The sequence below is a fragment of the Lytechinus variegatus genome, chromosome 5 (genome assembly GCF_018143015.1).
Source record: "Lytechinus variegatus isolate NC3 chromosome 5, Lvar_3.0, whole genome shotgun sequence".
Taxonomy (NCBI): Eukaryota; Metazoa; Echinodermata; class Echinoidea; order Temnopleuroida; family Toxopneustidae; genus Lytechinus; species Lytechinus variegatus.
In genome coordinates this window covers 23,299,850-23,316,407 of record NC_054744.1, presented here as the reverse complement: position 1 = coordinate 23,316,407, position 16,558 = coordinate 23,299,850, and the positions used below count along the sequence as shown (strand labels likewise).

The 16,558-nt window shown below is 36.4% G+C and overlaps 1 protein-coding gene across 1 annotated transcript in view; it reads left to right on the top strand.

Annotated features, from left to right (window-relative positions):
* The window catches only part of LOC121414959 (serine/threonine-protein kinase ULK3-like), a 37,119-nt gene extending 20,839 nt beyond the window's left edge, over positions 1-16,280 (top strand). The window contains exons 8-13 of the mRNA XM_041608004.1: positions 5,107-5,212; positions 5,678-5,866; positions 6,501-6,568; positions 7,996-8,071; positions 13,188-13,276; positions 16,119-16,280. Of these exons, the coding sequence (XP_041463938.1) occupies positions 5,107-5,212; positions 5,678-5,866; positions 6,501-6,568; positions 7,996-8,071; positions 13,188-13,276; positions 16,119-16,280 (690 nt within the window). The remainder of the gene's footprint in view (positions 1-5,106; positions 5,213-5,677; positions 5,867-6,500; positions 6,569-7,995; positions 8,072-13,187; positions 13,277-16,118) is intronic.
* The last annotated feature ends 278 nt before the right edge of the window (positions 16,281-16,558 follow it).

Sequence of the window (16,558 nt, the reverse complement as noted above, 5' to 3'; positions counted from 1 at the left end):
GGATGTCTTTTTCACGATAGGGCACTTTACGTACGTAACGTGATAAGGGTGTCAAAAACACAAAAATAATGAAAAAAGGGTATCTATTTCGCAAGGAAAATTACGTGTTTAGGGTCGAATTTGCGGGGATGATAAAACAAAGATAGAATGTTTTATAAAGGATGTCTTTTTTGCCCCAACACTTCGTGTTTAGGGTCCGATTTGCGCGAGGTGTAGATCGAAGGTGGGGTCGTTCTAAACCGAATAAGGTCAAGCCGACGACCGAAGGACCCGTAACAATAAAACATTCCTTTACTTGTTTAGGGGTTCATTTCAGGGAACATTTGCCAAGAGTATCGTTTTGTTTCCAATACTTGTAAAGGGTAGGGTTTCAAACGCCAATACTTGTTAAGGGGTGCATTTTCAGAAAATGGAAATTACGTGTTTAGGGTGCTTTTCGAGACCCCATGGTCGCGCATGGTATCCACTCGTGAATGGAAGTGGCCCCCCGGGATTTTAATAACCAAATATATTTTGAAAAGGGGTGTTTACCAGGCTAAAGTGAAGGTCCTCATTTGGGTATGAACGACATATTCTCATTAAAATACATGTTGTGAGTTTCAAAGGGGGCACACTTGTGTAAAATGGCATATTTATATACATTAACAAAATTGATAATGGCTCTCAAAGGGGGGCCGGCACACGGGCCGGATCCCCCCCCCCCTGGATTCACTACATAACTGTACCCTCCATGTGCAGAATATAGACCCCCGTATAGACCCACTACTTCTTTTAGTAGAGGTCACAAAATAGACCACAATACTTTTGAGAGCCCAACTATTGTTCAAAATAAATACGGCGCTTATTGGATTGTATTGTGTTACTCCGGCAGGATCCGCACCAGCATGCACTCCATCCTTGTTGATCTAGTATGCTAAATACCTCGGTCACATTTGTTCTAAGGCAAGTCGAAAACAGTCATTTTAACAGTTTTTGTACCAGCTAAACATAGGAAATTTGAATAAAATGAATAAAGCGGCTGTTTTCGACTCGCTGTATGGCCGCCGTAATGCAAATATGACCGAGGTATTACCATTTCCTGTACGTTAATTTATTTTTGGTGCGCATTTGAATATGCAAGCTATACAGAATGCAGCTATACAATTAAGAGGTGAGGTACAAAGTTGGAAGGGAAACTAGGCCAAAGAGGCTTTCGTGTTACGTCGGTAAATTATGTTTACCTTAGACACTGGGAATCTAATTTGCAATAATTTGACAGACACACATTGCAGATTAATTCAGATATTTGATAGGAAGAAGAAATCAACGGCAATATACACGTATTGTTCAAGTCAAACGTGAAGGTTAAAAGAAAATAGGTATAGAAAAGTTTTAGAAAAATTCAAAGGAAGAAATGAAGTTGGATAAAAAAAAGGAACCATCAGTATTAAGTTGACAAAATTGAATATTGTATGTAGAACAGGAAAATTGAAAGAAATAATTAAGTCCCCTCCCCCGAGCGGACTGGTTTGAAGGGGTGGGGTCACCATGCATAAAATTATGGTACTTGTGGAGGCCTCAGCCCCAGATCCCCTTCGGTTCTGTGGCTCCTGGATGGTAATCAAGAACACTAGGTCACAGAGCACTCTAGATCACAGGGGAAATTTATATAAGAGAATAAAGACGGATCACAGGTAAAAGGATATAGTATAGATTTTCCTGTCCAGTGTCATGTCGGAGTCACTTCAATGTGTTAAGTTTCATTTTAATTCACGCGATATTTTTCATCGGTCATTCAAAGTTTAGAATGGGATTAATAGAAGACGCTTAATTCCTTTATAAACACTCAACTCTATTCATGGTCAAGACTACCTCAACTTTGATAATTTCAATATTTATTTTTAAGTGCTTTTGATTTCGTTCGAAGGTAAAGATTTTTGTAATGGTCTTAAAAAGTAACGAAAGTACTTTTTGTTCTGAATTTCGGGTAATGAAATTCAAGAATTGTGCATTTAAGCTACAATTACCGATATGACAGCTTGAGCATCCAATTTATTTTTTAAAGTTCAAATTAATGATATTTTATTCGTTTGTTTTGCACGGCATCTGTATTATGTGCGAATATATAAGTTTCTAGAATTCCAATGTTTAAACAAATGCAGTGGCGTACCTCGGATTTTCCACAATGGGGGGGGGGGCAAAATCGCCTTAAAAGAGTCCTCAACAGGATATAAAGGACACTTCACAGCTAAAACAAATTGACAAGCAAAAAAAAAAGGGTCTTCAACTTCTCGTCGGGGGGGGGGGGGCAGGGATAGGTCCGTTGCATAGGTTGTGACTCGTCAGGGGGGGGGGGTCTGCCCCCTGTAGGTACGCTAGTGAACATATATATAAGAGGGCTAAATTAAACATAGGCCTATGTTAAGCTCAAATTTGAATTTCAACGCTGCCCTTAGTTTTCAACCTTTTTTCCAGAAAAAAAACGGTTGCATTTTATGTATTTATTGTTATTTGTTGTCACGGTAGCGTTTCAATGTATATCTTTAAATGCCATCATTTTTGGACCAAGGTATGATTTATATTGTATCTTTTGCGTGGGTTTTTGCATTTCGTTTACAAAGATGTTAAGGACAATTCCATATTTTTCCTCTTCACCCGACAATGCTGACTGTGTGGGCTCAGTGTGATGAAAAAAAAATCTTACCCTCGCCTGAACACTTACTTTCAGAAATTCAATATGTTAACGGTATGTTCTTCAAAATAAAACAACATGCTCGTGCTATTAAGGGCTAAAGCTTAATTGTTCTATTAAAGAAATGAAATCTAAATCTAATTGAAATTTGTCATATACTGAAACCCGAAACGAAAAATTCTCCCCAAAAAATGTGAAAGCGTAACTTTTGAAAATATATACCCCACTGGACTACGCACACAAGGACACAGCAATATTCAGATCAGTGACTAGAGATCGTGCGTTTAATAGTTTGCCTAAAATGCCGATATCGTGGACATAGAGGGCGCTCATGCAGAAACATCTTATCGGAGAGACAACCGGGTGGTGTCAAAAGAAAAGATCAAAGCGCACGCTTCCGTTTTCGCTGCAAAAGGGAACGGTGGCGTCTTGAATGGCAAGAGCACTGACCCGTAGGAAAGAAAAATGGACAATGGAACGTTGAGCGGGATCGCCGTGGAATATAAAGGTAAAGACGCACGCACACCTTTGACAAGCCGCCTAAGTCGGGGAATTGGAAATGAAAGACCATTGGAAATGAAAGACCAACTGGGGGATTCTCTTGTTAAAGTCGCAGACAAGGTACCTAAATGTATCTGGGTAATAGTGTCTCCCAGTCCCAGATTAGGGTAAAGTCCAAGGGGGTGTTTCACAAAGTATGACTTAGAGTCGCACTTAAATGCCGACGCGTACATCATGTGCAACCCGCAATGTTATTGATCAATTTGCAGTATTGCACGTCCTCTTCGCATGATGTGACCAATGCGGTCATGCCTTTTACACTGCACGCAAGTAGACATTTAAATGCAACTCGAAGTTATACTGTAATCTTTGTGAAACACCCCTCAGGTAGGTTGATATTTTAAATATTTTTTGAAGACAAATAGATACTATTACAAAATTATCATATGGCACTGCAAAGTTCAATCACCGAGATCAAGATTGAATGATGTGGCAACATTTTTTAAAAGAAATTGAATCTTTTGAACCCATCCCATATCTAACCCACTATTGTAGTTGTACAAGTAAGACACCATTTCCATTTCTTGCCTGGTAGACTGCCAATCTTTGTTATTTATAAAATGGTACATTCTTGAAACAGAGATTTTAAACTACATTTATCATCCATTTTAGTTCTTAAAATATACACCAATTATAGTCTTTACTAGCGACAAGACTCTTGCTATTCAAAGAAAGCATTTTCTCCTTGTCTCACATCAAAAGTTATAAATTTTCTTTCAAACGACATAATTCATGTATCTGTCCATCATTGAAGAAATTCCTTCAATTTTTTTTTCGAAATCTCCCTTCTACATAATACACATTCATGTACTTTGCACAGAATTTCGATTTGGGGGTGTTTTGAGCAAAGGTGCTTTGCTTTGTGTTCTGGTATGGGTAAAACATGTATTAACTCTTAACATGCCACGCACACTACTAACCCAACGCCACAGTGCTAATCCGATGCTAATCCCCTGTGCCAGCCACAAAACCCCCCTGTGCCACATTGATTTTGGGATCGCGAGTCGTATTCACTCCTTTCAATAGTCATGATTACAATTGCTTGTAACTCTCTAACGATTAGTTTATCCACAAAATATTGTGTAGTAAAGTTGTAGGAAATTTCATACCCCTTATAATGGTGTCCTCATTATATGGATTGGTTATTATCTTTACCGCTAAAATATGAGTTGTATCAAGTAGTTCCATTTTGTGGAGTGTTTTGTATGGATCAAAAAACCTAGGTCTCTTCCCTCTCAGAGGCGGAGCCATATCTTGTAAAAAAATGTAGAAATACTCGAAAAAGTCTAATGTAAACCGCGTAAGTTGATCTGTCAGAAAGCAGAGTTTGCACTGCACACAATAGTGCTAATTACGGCGTGCATGCGATGCGCAATACAATGCAAAACGGCGTAACAATGATTGTAATTCCAAATGTGCGCAGTCATGCACGAAGCAGGCGAGGGTAGGAAACAATGCAAGCACAAAGCAGTCAATAGTAGGCGTGCGTGCACGAAGCACTCAAGGAGTTAAGAAGTGATATCCTAGAGAATGATATTATATTATATTGTTAGGTATTTGTAAAAATTTAAAAAAAGAATATAAAAATGAAATAGACATTGTATGTCACTTTTATAGAAATCAATGAAATTAGTAGCATAAAGAAGTGCACAAGGAAGCCAGGATCATAACACAATAACAAAATAACACAAATATCTCATTGACAGGTTCAATCAAATATTAAAGGAAAGGGTTAATATAGAATGGTGTACAGTACATGGTGGGAATTACGACAAATTATTAAAGAAGTGTAGTTCATCCCACATTTTACAGTGTGCAGGTGTATTTTTTTACATTTTGAATTTTTATGAACTTATCATTTTTTTTCATTTTAGAGAACAAATGTAATGGATGCTGTGAAATCTGATCAGAAAGGAGAATGGAAAGAAGCAATCAGGCTTTATCTCAAAGCCATGGAGTATTTCATCCCTGCTGTCCAATGTGAGTATTTAAGTATCATGCCACAAGGTGAAAGATAAAGGTCGCAGAGGTCATTATGTTCCTGAAAATGGCTTGTTCTCACGCTATTAAGTAAAGAAATGTTTGACGGTTCTACATACTTCAAAACAATAATCATGTACATGTATGCGTATGTTACTGACGATGAATCGATTAGATTCTGTGTGTTTGTATTTTAGTAGGAATCTTGCTACCAAACACTGCTGTATTCCTGCATTTCCCATTGTTTTACATGTGTTAAATGGAATTTACAAAGCGAATTATGAGCATATTCTATTACTAATTTTTATAACTTTTTATTAATATACATATTAAAAACTTTCATAACTTTCTTATTGTTTGTTCAATATTGTTCAAACTTTTACTTATCTACTTGTCTGATTTTTATTTTTCTTCCCTTTTAAACACTATTATTTGATTGATTATTGATTTCATTTCTCTCTTTAGATGAGCAAGATCCCACCAAGAAAGAAGCTTTAAGAACGAAAGCCAGTGAGTACATGAGGAGAGCCGAAGAGTTGAAGGGATTATTAAAACCAAAGAAGACATCTTTGAACGACTCCATCCAGAGTGACGCTGAGCAAGCATGCAGTTCTTCCACCGAATCGGGACCAGTGTATGATATCCATCTGTTAGGTAATGATAATGATGATTATTTTCTGCTTTTATATTTTGCTTAGGTACCTTGTCAAAACTAAGAATCGTGTCTTTTATGCGGTAATCCCGCAAGTAGCCTCTCACTACCAGTTCTTATATTTCATCTTAGAATGCAGTAAAGCTGTTATGATAGCCGGATTCATGCGAAAAGACATAGCACAGGCTTCTTACAAGGAAGTCCATCGGAATGATGCATCTACAAAGTGCTTTACAGATACTTATTACCCTAGTCATTTGATCCTAGCTTGCCAACAAACATTTTTTGCATCTTCTCTCTGAGGAGCATTCCAAGAGTTTCCAACTCAAATAAATGTTGTATGTGAGCTTCATTATAAAAATGAAAGAAAATGAATGAAAATGAATGAAAGGCTATTTTAGTGAAAACTAAAGTAAACTGCATTTGTCAAGATCGTGAACATTTCAAAGTTGAGATCTAATTGATAGAACGATTTGCATGTATGAAAAAAATTATCTGCATGTAACTCCTTGACCAATTACACTGTGAAAGGGTATTTCATTCTTGCCTTCTTCATTTCCTGTTTTGTGCTTTTTCTGTCTTCAACAATATCATCATTCATTTTGAGATTTTATCTCATTCCTATTTTTTTTCCAGATAAAATGGCTAATGGTAACCCAGAAATGAAAGTTGCTGTGAAACTTGTCAAAGATGCAATAAGAGAGGTAGGCAGAAAAGAGAATATTCAGGAATTCTGGAATATTTAAGTTTAGCAGACTGATGTAAAAGCCGTTCAACTTTATGAACAACTGAACAACAGTTGGGTGTGATGTATAACCCTTGACGCATTGGTCAGATAATTCACACAGGGCTTGCACTACTGCCTATTCATAAATTAGATATTAGTATTGCAAGAAACTTTCAATCCATCAATTTTGGATCCTAAAATCAACCACAAGTTTCTGTTATTAATTGCGAATGTATGATGAAATGCTAGTCTCTTCATGCATTAACAAAATAGATTGATTTGTTCTTGTTGACATTGATCTATCACTTGTGAATTTGCAATTGATTGCAAAGTTTTTCTTGCTGCACCCAATGAGTCGCTATACTGTACTCTTTGTGAAAAACCACGCAGTTCTTTGCTGCTAAGTTTAATTTTCAATCATTTCGATTCTTATCAGCTAAGCTTGAAATCCAACCTTTGTAGATTGGAACTCTTATACCCTTTTTACACAGGATTTTCTTAACCCCGGACTATCGCTAACCCCGTACTATCCTTAACCCCGTACTATTTTTTTTCCTTTTCACACATGCCAAATTGTTATTGCTAACCCCGGATAAGGAATGCTTGCTTTTCACACACGAAACTCGCTAACCCCGGACTAGTGGTTTTTGTCGATCATTCGTAGTACAAGTACTTCACTCGTACACTTTTTACACACGCTACAATTTCCTTAACCCCGTACTATAGGTGGGGCCAAATTGCCATTTAGCCCCACCTATAGTACGGGGTTAAGCTTAGCCCACTTTCGTTTTACACTAGCGATCTTAACCCCGTACTATCGCTCTTAGCACCGCAATTGGTGGGATAACCCTGCTTTTTTGCAGGGCCAAATAATCCCGTACTATAGGTGGGGTTAGCCCACTTTGCAAAAATGCTGTGTAAAAAGAAAGTGGGCTAAGCTCAACCCCGTACTATAGGTGGGGCTAAATTGCCATTTAGCCCCACCTATAGTACGGGGTTAAGGAAATTTTAGCCTGTGTGAAAAGGGTATTAGTGTTAAATACAGTTTGAACAAGGTAGTATTTCATCAAAGCATGTACATGTACATCATCTGTGTATGCAAAGGTTACATTATGTAAAAGTGTGTCTTTAACAATACCAGACACAACACACGTTAAGGGTATTAAAAATGCAATAAATCTACTAAAGGGTTTCAAAGTAATTTGTATCAAAGTTTGGAAGATTCATGGAAAGGATAAGAAATTCAATAGGTTGTCAGGACTAGAAGGTCTGATCCCTTTGAGATAAGAACAAAGCAAATACTTTGGTTGAAATAGGAGTGGAAAACCCGCAACAGCAGAGGAAATTCCTGGCAATTTTTTTTTTTTACATTTGGTATAGTTTGCATTATTTGTTTTATTCTAGGACATCGGTGAAGAATATCAGATTGCACTTGACCTCTATGAACAAGCTCTCGCTCACCTAATGCCATTATTACAAGGTGAGTCTACTAGCACCGGTTGGTCTTTCTCCAAAGTGTATAGGAAACATATAGTTCATTTGTAACTTAGGAATGGTTGGCATTGGTTAATTGCATGTAAGTCAGGTGAAAGGGGTTTTTGAGAGATGAATAGAAGAGACAGGTTATTTTAGCAATTTTTTTGCTAAATTTTAAAAACAACAAAAGTTGTGAAAGGGCTCATAGAATTTGCTTCAATTTCAAAACAAAATGCAATCCAGGTTTTGATTCATAGAGCTGTTCCTATTTTATGCACAACTTTACACATTACTGGTGATCTAGTATAATAAATGTGTATTTGTACTGTAGTTATTGAGTTTCTGTTCACTTAATTAGTGTAACATAACATTCCAAAGTCAAATATATCACAAAGCATGTTGATCATAATAATTCATAACAAAATAGAAGATATTATGAATTAGAACTAGATAGAAATGACCTTTCCAAAATAAGTGAAAAAAGCACAGAATGGCTTGCCATGACTGCCCAACTTTGACAAATGGAAACAAGCGACACATAATCAAATTTGAGTTGTTGTTGTTTCTGAAACACCCTTTGTCTGTTGCACATTCGGGCAAAATTATGGGAAGATATGATCGATCGAGGTATTGAAAGAAATATGCTGTAAAATTGCATTGTAAATGACAAACACACAATGCTCATTTACAACAAATTATACTTTTGTTACTTGCCTCCTTTCTCCAAAGTATGGCAGATGAATAGCTATAATATGCATTTATGAGAGGCAAAGCCCATGAGACCCTTTTTCAACATGTAATGGTAAAACGTAATTGGTATGTAAACTGATGGAGAGGACAAAAGACAATCTTTAAGAATCTATGTAAAAACAAAAATTAAAACTAATGAGAGATAAAAAAATGAGAGAAAATCATTATACCAACTAGTGAAGAATAGAGGGCAATGAAAGAAGACCAGAGAGATTGGATTATTGTGTTGTGGTTTAGCAGCAAGCTAATGGGTACTCATTTATTTGGGTTCATCTGCTTTTAAGTCCACTCTTTGTAGATTGAATTTCTTGTTGAAATCAAGCATTTAAATACAAAAAATTGTATTATCTCATTAAGCATGAATACAGTGGCCTGTCTTACAAAGAGTTGCGATTGATCCAATCAATCGTAACTATGGAAATCCTTCAGTGTCATAATTTTTTTCTGCAATTTTTTTTTCAAAATGTCCTTTTTAAACAAAGGCAAACACAGCAAATAAATATGTAATTTTTGTCATATCTAGAAAACATTTTGAACATTCATGTGTTTAATAGATGTTGAAGTTGCTGCCCGTCCATAGTTGTGACAGATCTGACTAATCGCAACTCTTTGTAAGACGGGGCCCAGGTCTTCAGCTGTTATTTGTAAAGTCTTTAGTGCCTAAATTACAAACAGCTTTATGAAGCACCCAGCAGGAAGAAGTAGAACAACTATTCCATGATCTTTGTAGGTTTGCATGGTGGAGTTTATAATGTGGAGAAGGTTTACGGTTCACCATGTATGATATGAAGAAGGGACTGTCAATCTTCAGGAGACGGACAATCAACCTGCCCTCTCTTCACTTCATCCTGCTACTACTCAAACCATCGCTACCTAAGCCATATACAGCTCATCTCATCTGGTTTACAGTCCTGTTCAGGACTTCACTCACTTTCCTCTTTTTGATCCTTTCTTGTCTTTCCATTTCAATCTTTCTGTTTGTATTTCCTTCCCTTCTTCATATTACGCATGGTGAACTGTAAACCTTCTCCAGGTCCATGTATACAAATGAAGCATGGGTTAGAGTGGGTGCACAAGGTAACTTTGGTATGGTTTTATAGACCATAATGCCAAAGTTACCGCGTGCACACAGTTCCACTGACCCACGAAAGAAACCCATGCATCATCTGCTTCATAGAATGGAAAAAAATTATTGAATAAACCACAAAAATTAATGATTTACCGGACGTATGATTTATTTACCGGATGCATGGAAATTCCAAAATGTAATGCAGACAATTTGATAACCCTGGCAAACATAAGTATGGGCTTAACTGGATCATTTTGCATTCTTTATTTGATTCATTCTGCCTTGATCAAAAATTCAAAATTTTGACATGAACAAGCGTAACAGTACATGCGTGATGACATCACAATGACCTTTGCGGGCGATAGCTTGTTTACAGTGGATATCGTTTTGATTATCGGGATATCCGATATTGTTCATGCAACCCAGTAAAAATTCTTCCATAGCTCTCAACCAATCAGATTGCAGGGATTTTATCATCCATTCTATAATACATATTAATAATAGTAATAGCAGTATATTTACTCTGGGTAGCCACTTCAGTTCCGAAAACTGTTCTCCCAGCGGGCCTTGCTATTATTAACCCGGCTTTACCCGGGCTGCGTAGTCTCTCAAGCATTCAAGGAATTAATCCTGCTGGGTACCCATTCACCTCACCTGGGTCGAGTACAGCACAGTGTAGATAAAATTTTGCTGAAGGAAAACATGCCATCGCTTGGATTTGAACCCACGACCCTCTGTTTGGAAGGCAAGAGTCTGAACCACTAGACCACGACGTGCCCACATACATAGTTAGACACCAAGAACCTAGAAATTCACAAGAAATGAGTGCTGTTAAGATGTATGATAGAAAGAACATGAGCTCAATTGAAATGTTGAAATTGGAAGGAACTGTAGTGGACATGGAATAAAGGAGAATGGGCCACGGGTTGTGGAGGGAAGAGGATGAACCTGCAAAAAGATCCTAGGATTTGGGAGTAGATGGCATAAAGAGGAAAGGGGAAAGGCCAAAGATTACATTGAAAGAAGTGGTGAAGAAGGAAAGTGGGAAGGTTGGTTTGAACGGGGAGGATGCTCAAGACAGAAAGAAGTGGAATGAGGGAGTGGAAACATGGTGCAAGGGTCAGTAACCCTTATAAGCAGGGGGAAAAACGTAAATCAGACGTAAATAAATGATGAACCAGAAAGGCCTGGGGGAGTATGAATTATGCTTGCCTGCATCTGTAGATCTTGATTTTGGACTACCATCGTAGCTGGTCAAAGTTTTAATTCCAAAGTCAAAACAACTCACACTCAGATATCACATAGTCCCATTTTTAAATGGTGTTACATGACTGTAGACTTGGAACGTAGAGCCATTGGATAGAAAAATATCAAATATTCATTTCAAAGATGATCTACCAGGTGGTATCCTGCCACAAGCTTACTTCAATTTCAAGCTCAAATGATGGTTGAAAAAATTAACATTCAGTGGGATGAAAATTTTGACTTGGGTATTGATACAATCTAGTTTGAATGCGGTTCCATAGATCACTATTTCAGGAATGTCTTACCTTTCAAGAAAACATTACCTTCTCACATGCTTTAGAATATTTATGTGGTATTCTAAGAACTGAATATTATCATTATCATATTACCATCTGAATTATTAATAGTGTTGTATTACTCGTTTCCTGAAGTTGCCTGAGAACTCATTTCAAAATTTATTATTTATGCTTTATTATAATACATGTATTTCTCTTATCTGCTTTATACATAATAATAATAATGATAATACTTGAGATTTGTATAGCGCACTTTCCATCTTGATTACCGGTAGATGCTCAAGGTGCTCCAGAGCAGAACAACAAAAACTATTTACATATAATACATGTCTGAACAATAAGACAATGTCTATCAAAAAGCACTCATATACAGGCATGTTTTCAGGTTGCCCTTGAAGGTGGTCACTGAAGTCTGGATTTTCAAACTCTGTGGATTTCTTTATAATGATAATCATTCATAACTTAAAAATTAAGTTTGATCTCCCACTGCATTATCTTGCATCACCAAACTCATAAATCTGAACTACTCAGCAGAATTTATAGCAATGATATGGACTTATTCTGGGTATTTCATTGTTTATTACATTTTTTCCCTATCTGGTGTTGTTATGTGTGTCAATGTTTTGAAGTTGGAAGTCGAGGGGTGGTTACTAGAGACAATAAACAGCAAATTAAGACAATTCTACACCACGTCGGTTCAAGGAAATACAAAGATGTTATCCTTACAATGAGCAAATTGGCACTCATTGGATCATACATGATCTATAATGCAAAGAGTGAGCCACAGTTGACCAACATGACACTTCTTCACTAATTCTCATTCTGAATTTCCCAATATGATTGTTAGACATTTAGAGATAATTGATTGCTAATTTTCCTGGCATTATTATGGACTATGGACTGATTCCTCTTCCCTTCTCCTTGTCCTTCAACCTTCCCCCCCCTTCTCTCCCACTCCCCCTCTCTACCTCTATATCTATATTCCCCTCTCCCCTTTTCTTCTTTTCTCTCTTCTTCCCAATCTGTTCCATACCCTTTCTTTTTCGTCAGTCCTTGCTTTCTCATTCTCCCCATTGTAATCTCTAAATTTCATTCCAACCATTCTTGTTTCATTTATGTATGCCATAATAATTACTGTATAACAAACTGTAATTGGTCTCAAAAGTTGCGCAAGACTTGAAAGTAAAAAGTCAGCGAGCGGCGCGGTCAAAAAATTTCACACGGCAAAAGTATCGCGCGATTCGTTGAGGGGGGCCTATGAGGCACCCCCCGGCCTAGATAGGGTTAAATGTATAGCTTACTGTATTCATTTTATGTTGCCCTGTATCACATTCATCTAGAACTGATGATCTGGGCCAATTATTGTACCTGATTCCATTTTTTATGAATAAAAGGTGATTTATAAAAAAAATTCTTGCCTTTTGAATTTGGAAAAAAATCCAGTGAAGTGCAGTTGATCCTTTATCTCTCCCCCTCCCTCCCTCTCCCCTCCCTCTCTCCCTCCCTCCCTCTCCCCCTCCCTCTCCCCCTCCCTCCCTCCCTCCCTCCCCTTTTTTCTCACTACCTCTGTCTCTTACTCCCTCTCTCTGATTTTCTTTTTATTCCTTTGTCTCTTTCTCTTCCTGTCTCATAAACAAGTCCATAAAACAGTATTGTTGAATAATAATGAACCCATATGACTGAGGTTATTACGCTATACCTTATATAATCTTGCTTTTCCAAGTTTTCATAGCTTTGATTCCACACTTTTAATATTGCAGTGGAACAAAAGGGAAAACGGAGAGATCTACTGTTGAAGGAGACAGAGAAATGCATGAGCAGAGCCGAGGATTTAAAGCAGTATATTGAGGTAATCTTTCATCAATCTTGGCATTGACTGTAGGCAGCCTGTAGGCGGTTGCCAGAGACTTAATGAGTTGTTTGTCCGTCCTCCCCTTTTTAGCTCTCATAATTTTATCAACTTCAAATTTTGTCCAAGTGTGCAATATGTCTCACCTACTTTGTACATGGTTGTCAGAAACTTAATGTTCTCGGGTTGTCCAACCATCCCATTTTTTTGTTTTTGTGATAACTAACTTAATATCATTTGACTTTTTAAAGTCAAATCCAAATTTAGTCCACTGTAGAGGGCCCCCATTTCATAAGAAGTTGCTATGATTGCAATTCTTACTGGAATATATTCACCTTTTATTTGAACAAACAATCAAAGAGCTAAATTTTCACTATTATAGTAGTTGACATTCCAACAAGACTTGCCATTATACAAGTAGCAAGTTTCTTTCAAATTAACTGGGCCCTAATTAGATTTTACATTTTGATTGACAAGGTCAAAGTTCAATTATCACATAGTTTATTATTTGAAAATTTTGTGTGTAATACATTTATGTCTCGCAATGGTGGAGGCATAAAGTCTTACCTTGTATTGTCAAAAATCTATCTACCGGTAGTCAATATATAGTTGATAACGTTCATGCTGAAAAAAAAAATCAATCAACTTCATTATCAATTTACTTACATGTATATGATTTTGTGACTCAAGTTTCTTCAATATTTAAGAAATTTGAAGTGCACTATACGATTTTTTTTTTATAAAATGCTTAAAGGACAAGTCCACCCCAAAAAGAACTTGATTTCAATAAAAAGAGAAAAATTCAACAAGCATTACACTGAAAATTTCATCAAAATTGGATGTAAAATAGGAAAGTTATGGCATTTTAAAGTTTCGCTTATTTTCACCAAAATGGTTACATGAACAAGCCAGTTACAATGAGAGAATTGATGACATCACTCATTATTTCTTTTGTACTTTATTATATGAAATATTTTATTTTCTCGTCATTGTTATGTGAAATGAAATTCCATTCCTCCCTGAACACGTGGAATTACATCATTTTAACATTTTGTGCTTCAGGCAAGGAGGTCCTAATCATCAAATTCGTAAAAATTGAAATATTGTATAATTCAAACAATAAAAAACAAAAGAAATAGTGAGTGAGTGACGTCATCGACCCTCTCATTTGGATGTAACTGGCTCGTTCATATAACTATTTTGTTTAAAAATAAGCAAAACTTTGAAATGTCATAACTTTCTTATTTTAAATCCAATTTTGATGAAATTTTCAGCATTGTGCTTGTCTGATTTTTCTCTTTTGATTCAAATCAACATTTTCTGAGATGGACTTGACCTTTAAATAGACACTGTAGATATTGATGTACAGTACATATACATTGACTTTTGGTATTTCATTACACTGGATTTTATTCTCTATCTATTCATCTGTTTTGGGTTCTTATTTACATAATTCACATTTTAACAGGGGAATTGCACATCAGTGATGTAAATGTTAAACCAATGTTCAAGATTCAATATTATTTTATTGGTAATGTACGAATACAAAGAAATTTGGTTTCCAATGGCAATAACCATATGTATACTCAAAGTTGAAAAGTACAAAATACCATAACAATATTAAAATACTTTACATGATCATCAAAGTATATTGTTAATATAAGTATGTAACTGTCTGCATTTACTTGAATAAAAGAATTTCAAAGAATGTCATTCAAAATTCTGTTAATTGTATATAAATCATTAATCGGTCAAGCCCCACATTACAATACAGAATTACTCAACTTAAAGCCCAATCACACTCGAAGCCTGCAAAGTTCCACAGATAAATTATTGTTTCAGATCCCATTTCACAAAACAAAAGTCACACTTGGTGATCGTGCATTTGCACTTGCTGCCCCCAAACTATGGAATAGCCTGCCAATTGATATAAGAAGCTCTCCATCCTTGCCTCTCCTCAAATCAAAATTAAAAACATATCTCTTTAGTTAAGAAAATATGCTGTGTAGAAATAAGTAAAAAGAGTTCTGAACAAGCGCAGCTGAATATATCCATAAAAGTTGCGCTATACAAATTAATGTTTATTAGTTATTAATACCCCTAAAAATTCATAATGCATGTGGATGAGGATAAAAGGTCTGCATGCTGCTATAATATCCACCCATCCCAGTTTATGTGAAAAACATTCATCATCTTTTTAACACAATAAATGTAGAAGAAATCGATTACATAATGTAACACTTGTATAACGCATAGTGAAAGTAATGTCACACATTTATGAGATTATTGTGATGCGGCAAATGTGAGGATATTAACAATATGTGACGGGCATGAGGTGCTTGTGCAAACTTGCTTTTACATAATATTGTGGATACACAAGATGCCTACATTATCTCTAGCATCACAAATTTAAAAATGTGCATTAATTGTCTTATAAAACCGGTCGGCAGAAATAATTTGTGATGAAAAGTTTGTTTAACTCCCTCAAAGTATTCTAAGCTTGTACAGATGGAAAGGTCACATTTTCTTTCTTGTAACGACACAGGCATATATGCACCTTAATCGCACAAGTGCATCAAATTCTTCCAATAACATTTCCTCTGAAAGAATGCCTATTTCAGATGGCGTCTCAGTTTTAAATGCACTATGGGGAATATGATCCATCAGAAATTTACAATGCTGCATTGAAAAAGGCATGACGGGAAGGTTGTGTGAAATCAAAGCATTTCAAACATTCTTTAAACTACATCCTTAGTATTACTAAGAATTATTTGCGGCATATGTCATCATTCCTTTTTGTTATTCATTCTACATGTATCGCTCTCATCCCTTCACTTATCAGATTGAAAAGATGAAACCGATGAGACAATCTTCATTGGACAGACACATACAAGGCAATGACCATAGCAAGGAATGTAAGTCATTCAATTATTTCAGTTTCATTCCATTTGATCCCCATACCCTCTTCAGGTTTGATAACATCATTAGTGACTTGCCACCCTGAAACCAACAGTAAGTTGCCCAAAATTTAGTTCTATATTCTTATTGAACGTGAAAAAGATTTCAAGATTTGTTTCGGTGCGGCGCAGCAACAGCAAACAATCTGTCCCCAGACGAAGTAGCAGTTCTTAGTCTAGCCAACAGAGTAGCATTGCGATCTGGAAGCACATTCTAAGTTAAAAAATTATAAATTAAGATGTGACTTGATTGTCTTTTGGTTGGCAGCTCAGGTCACATTAAGAATGTGCCATTTTACAATGCCTATGCGCTTGAATGCTCGCA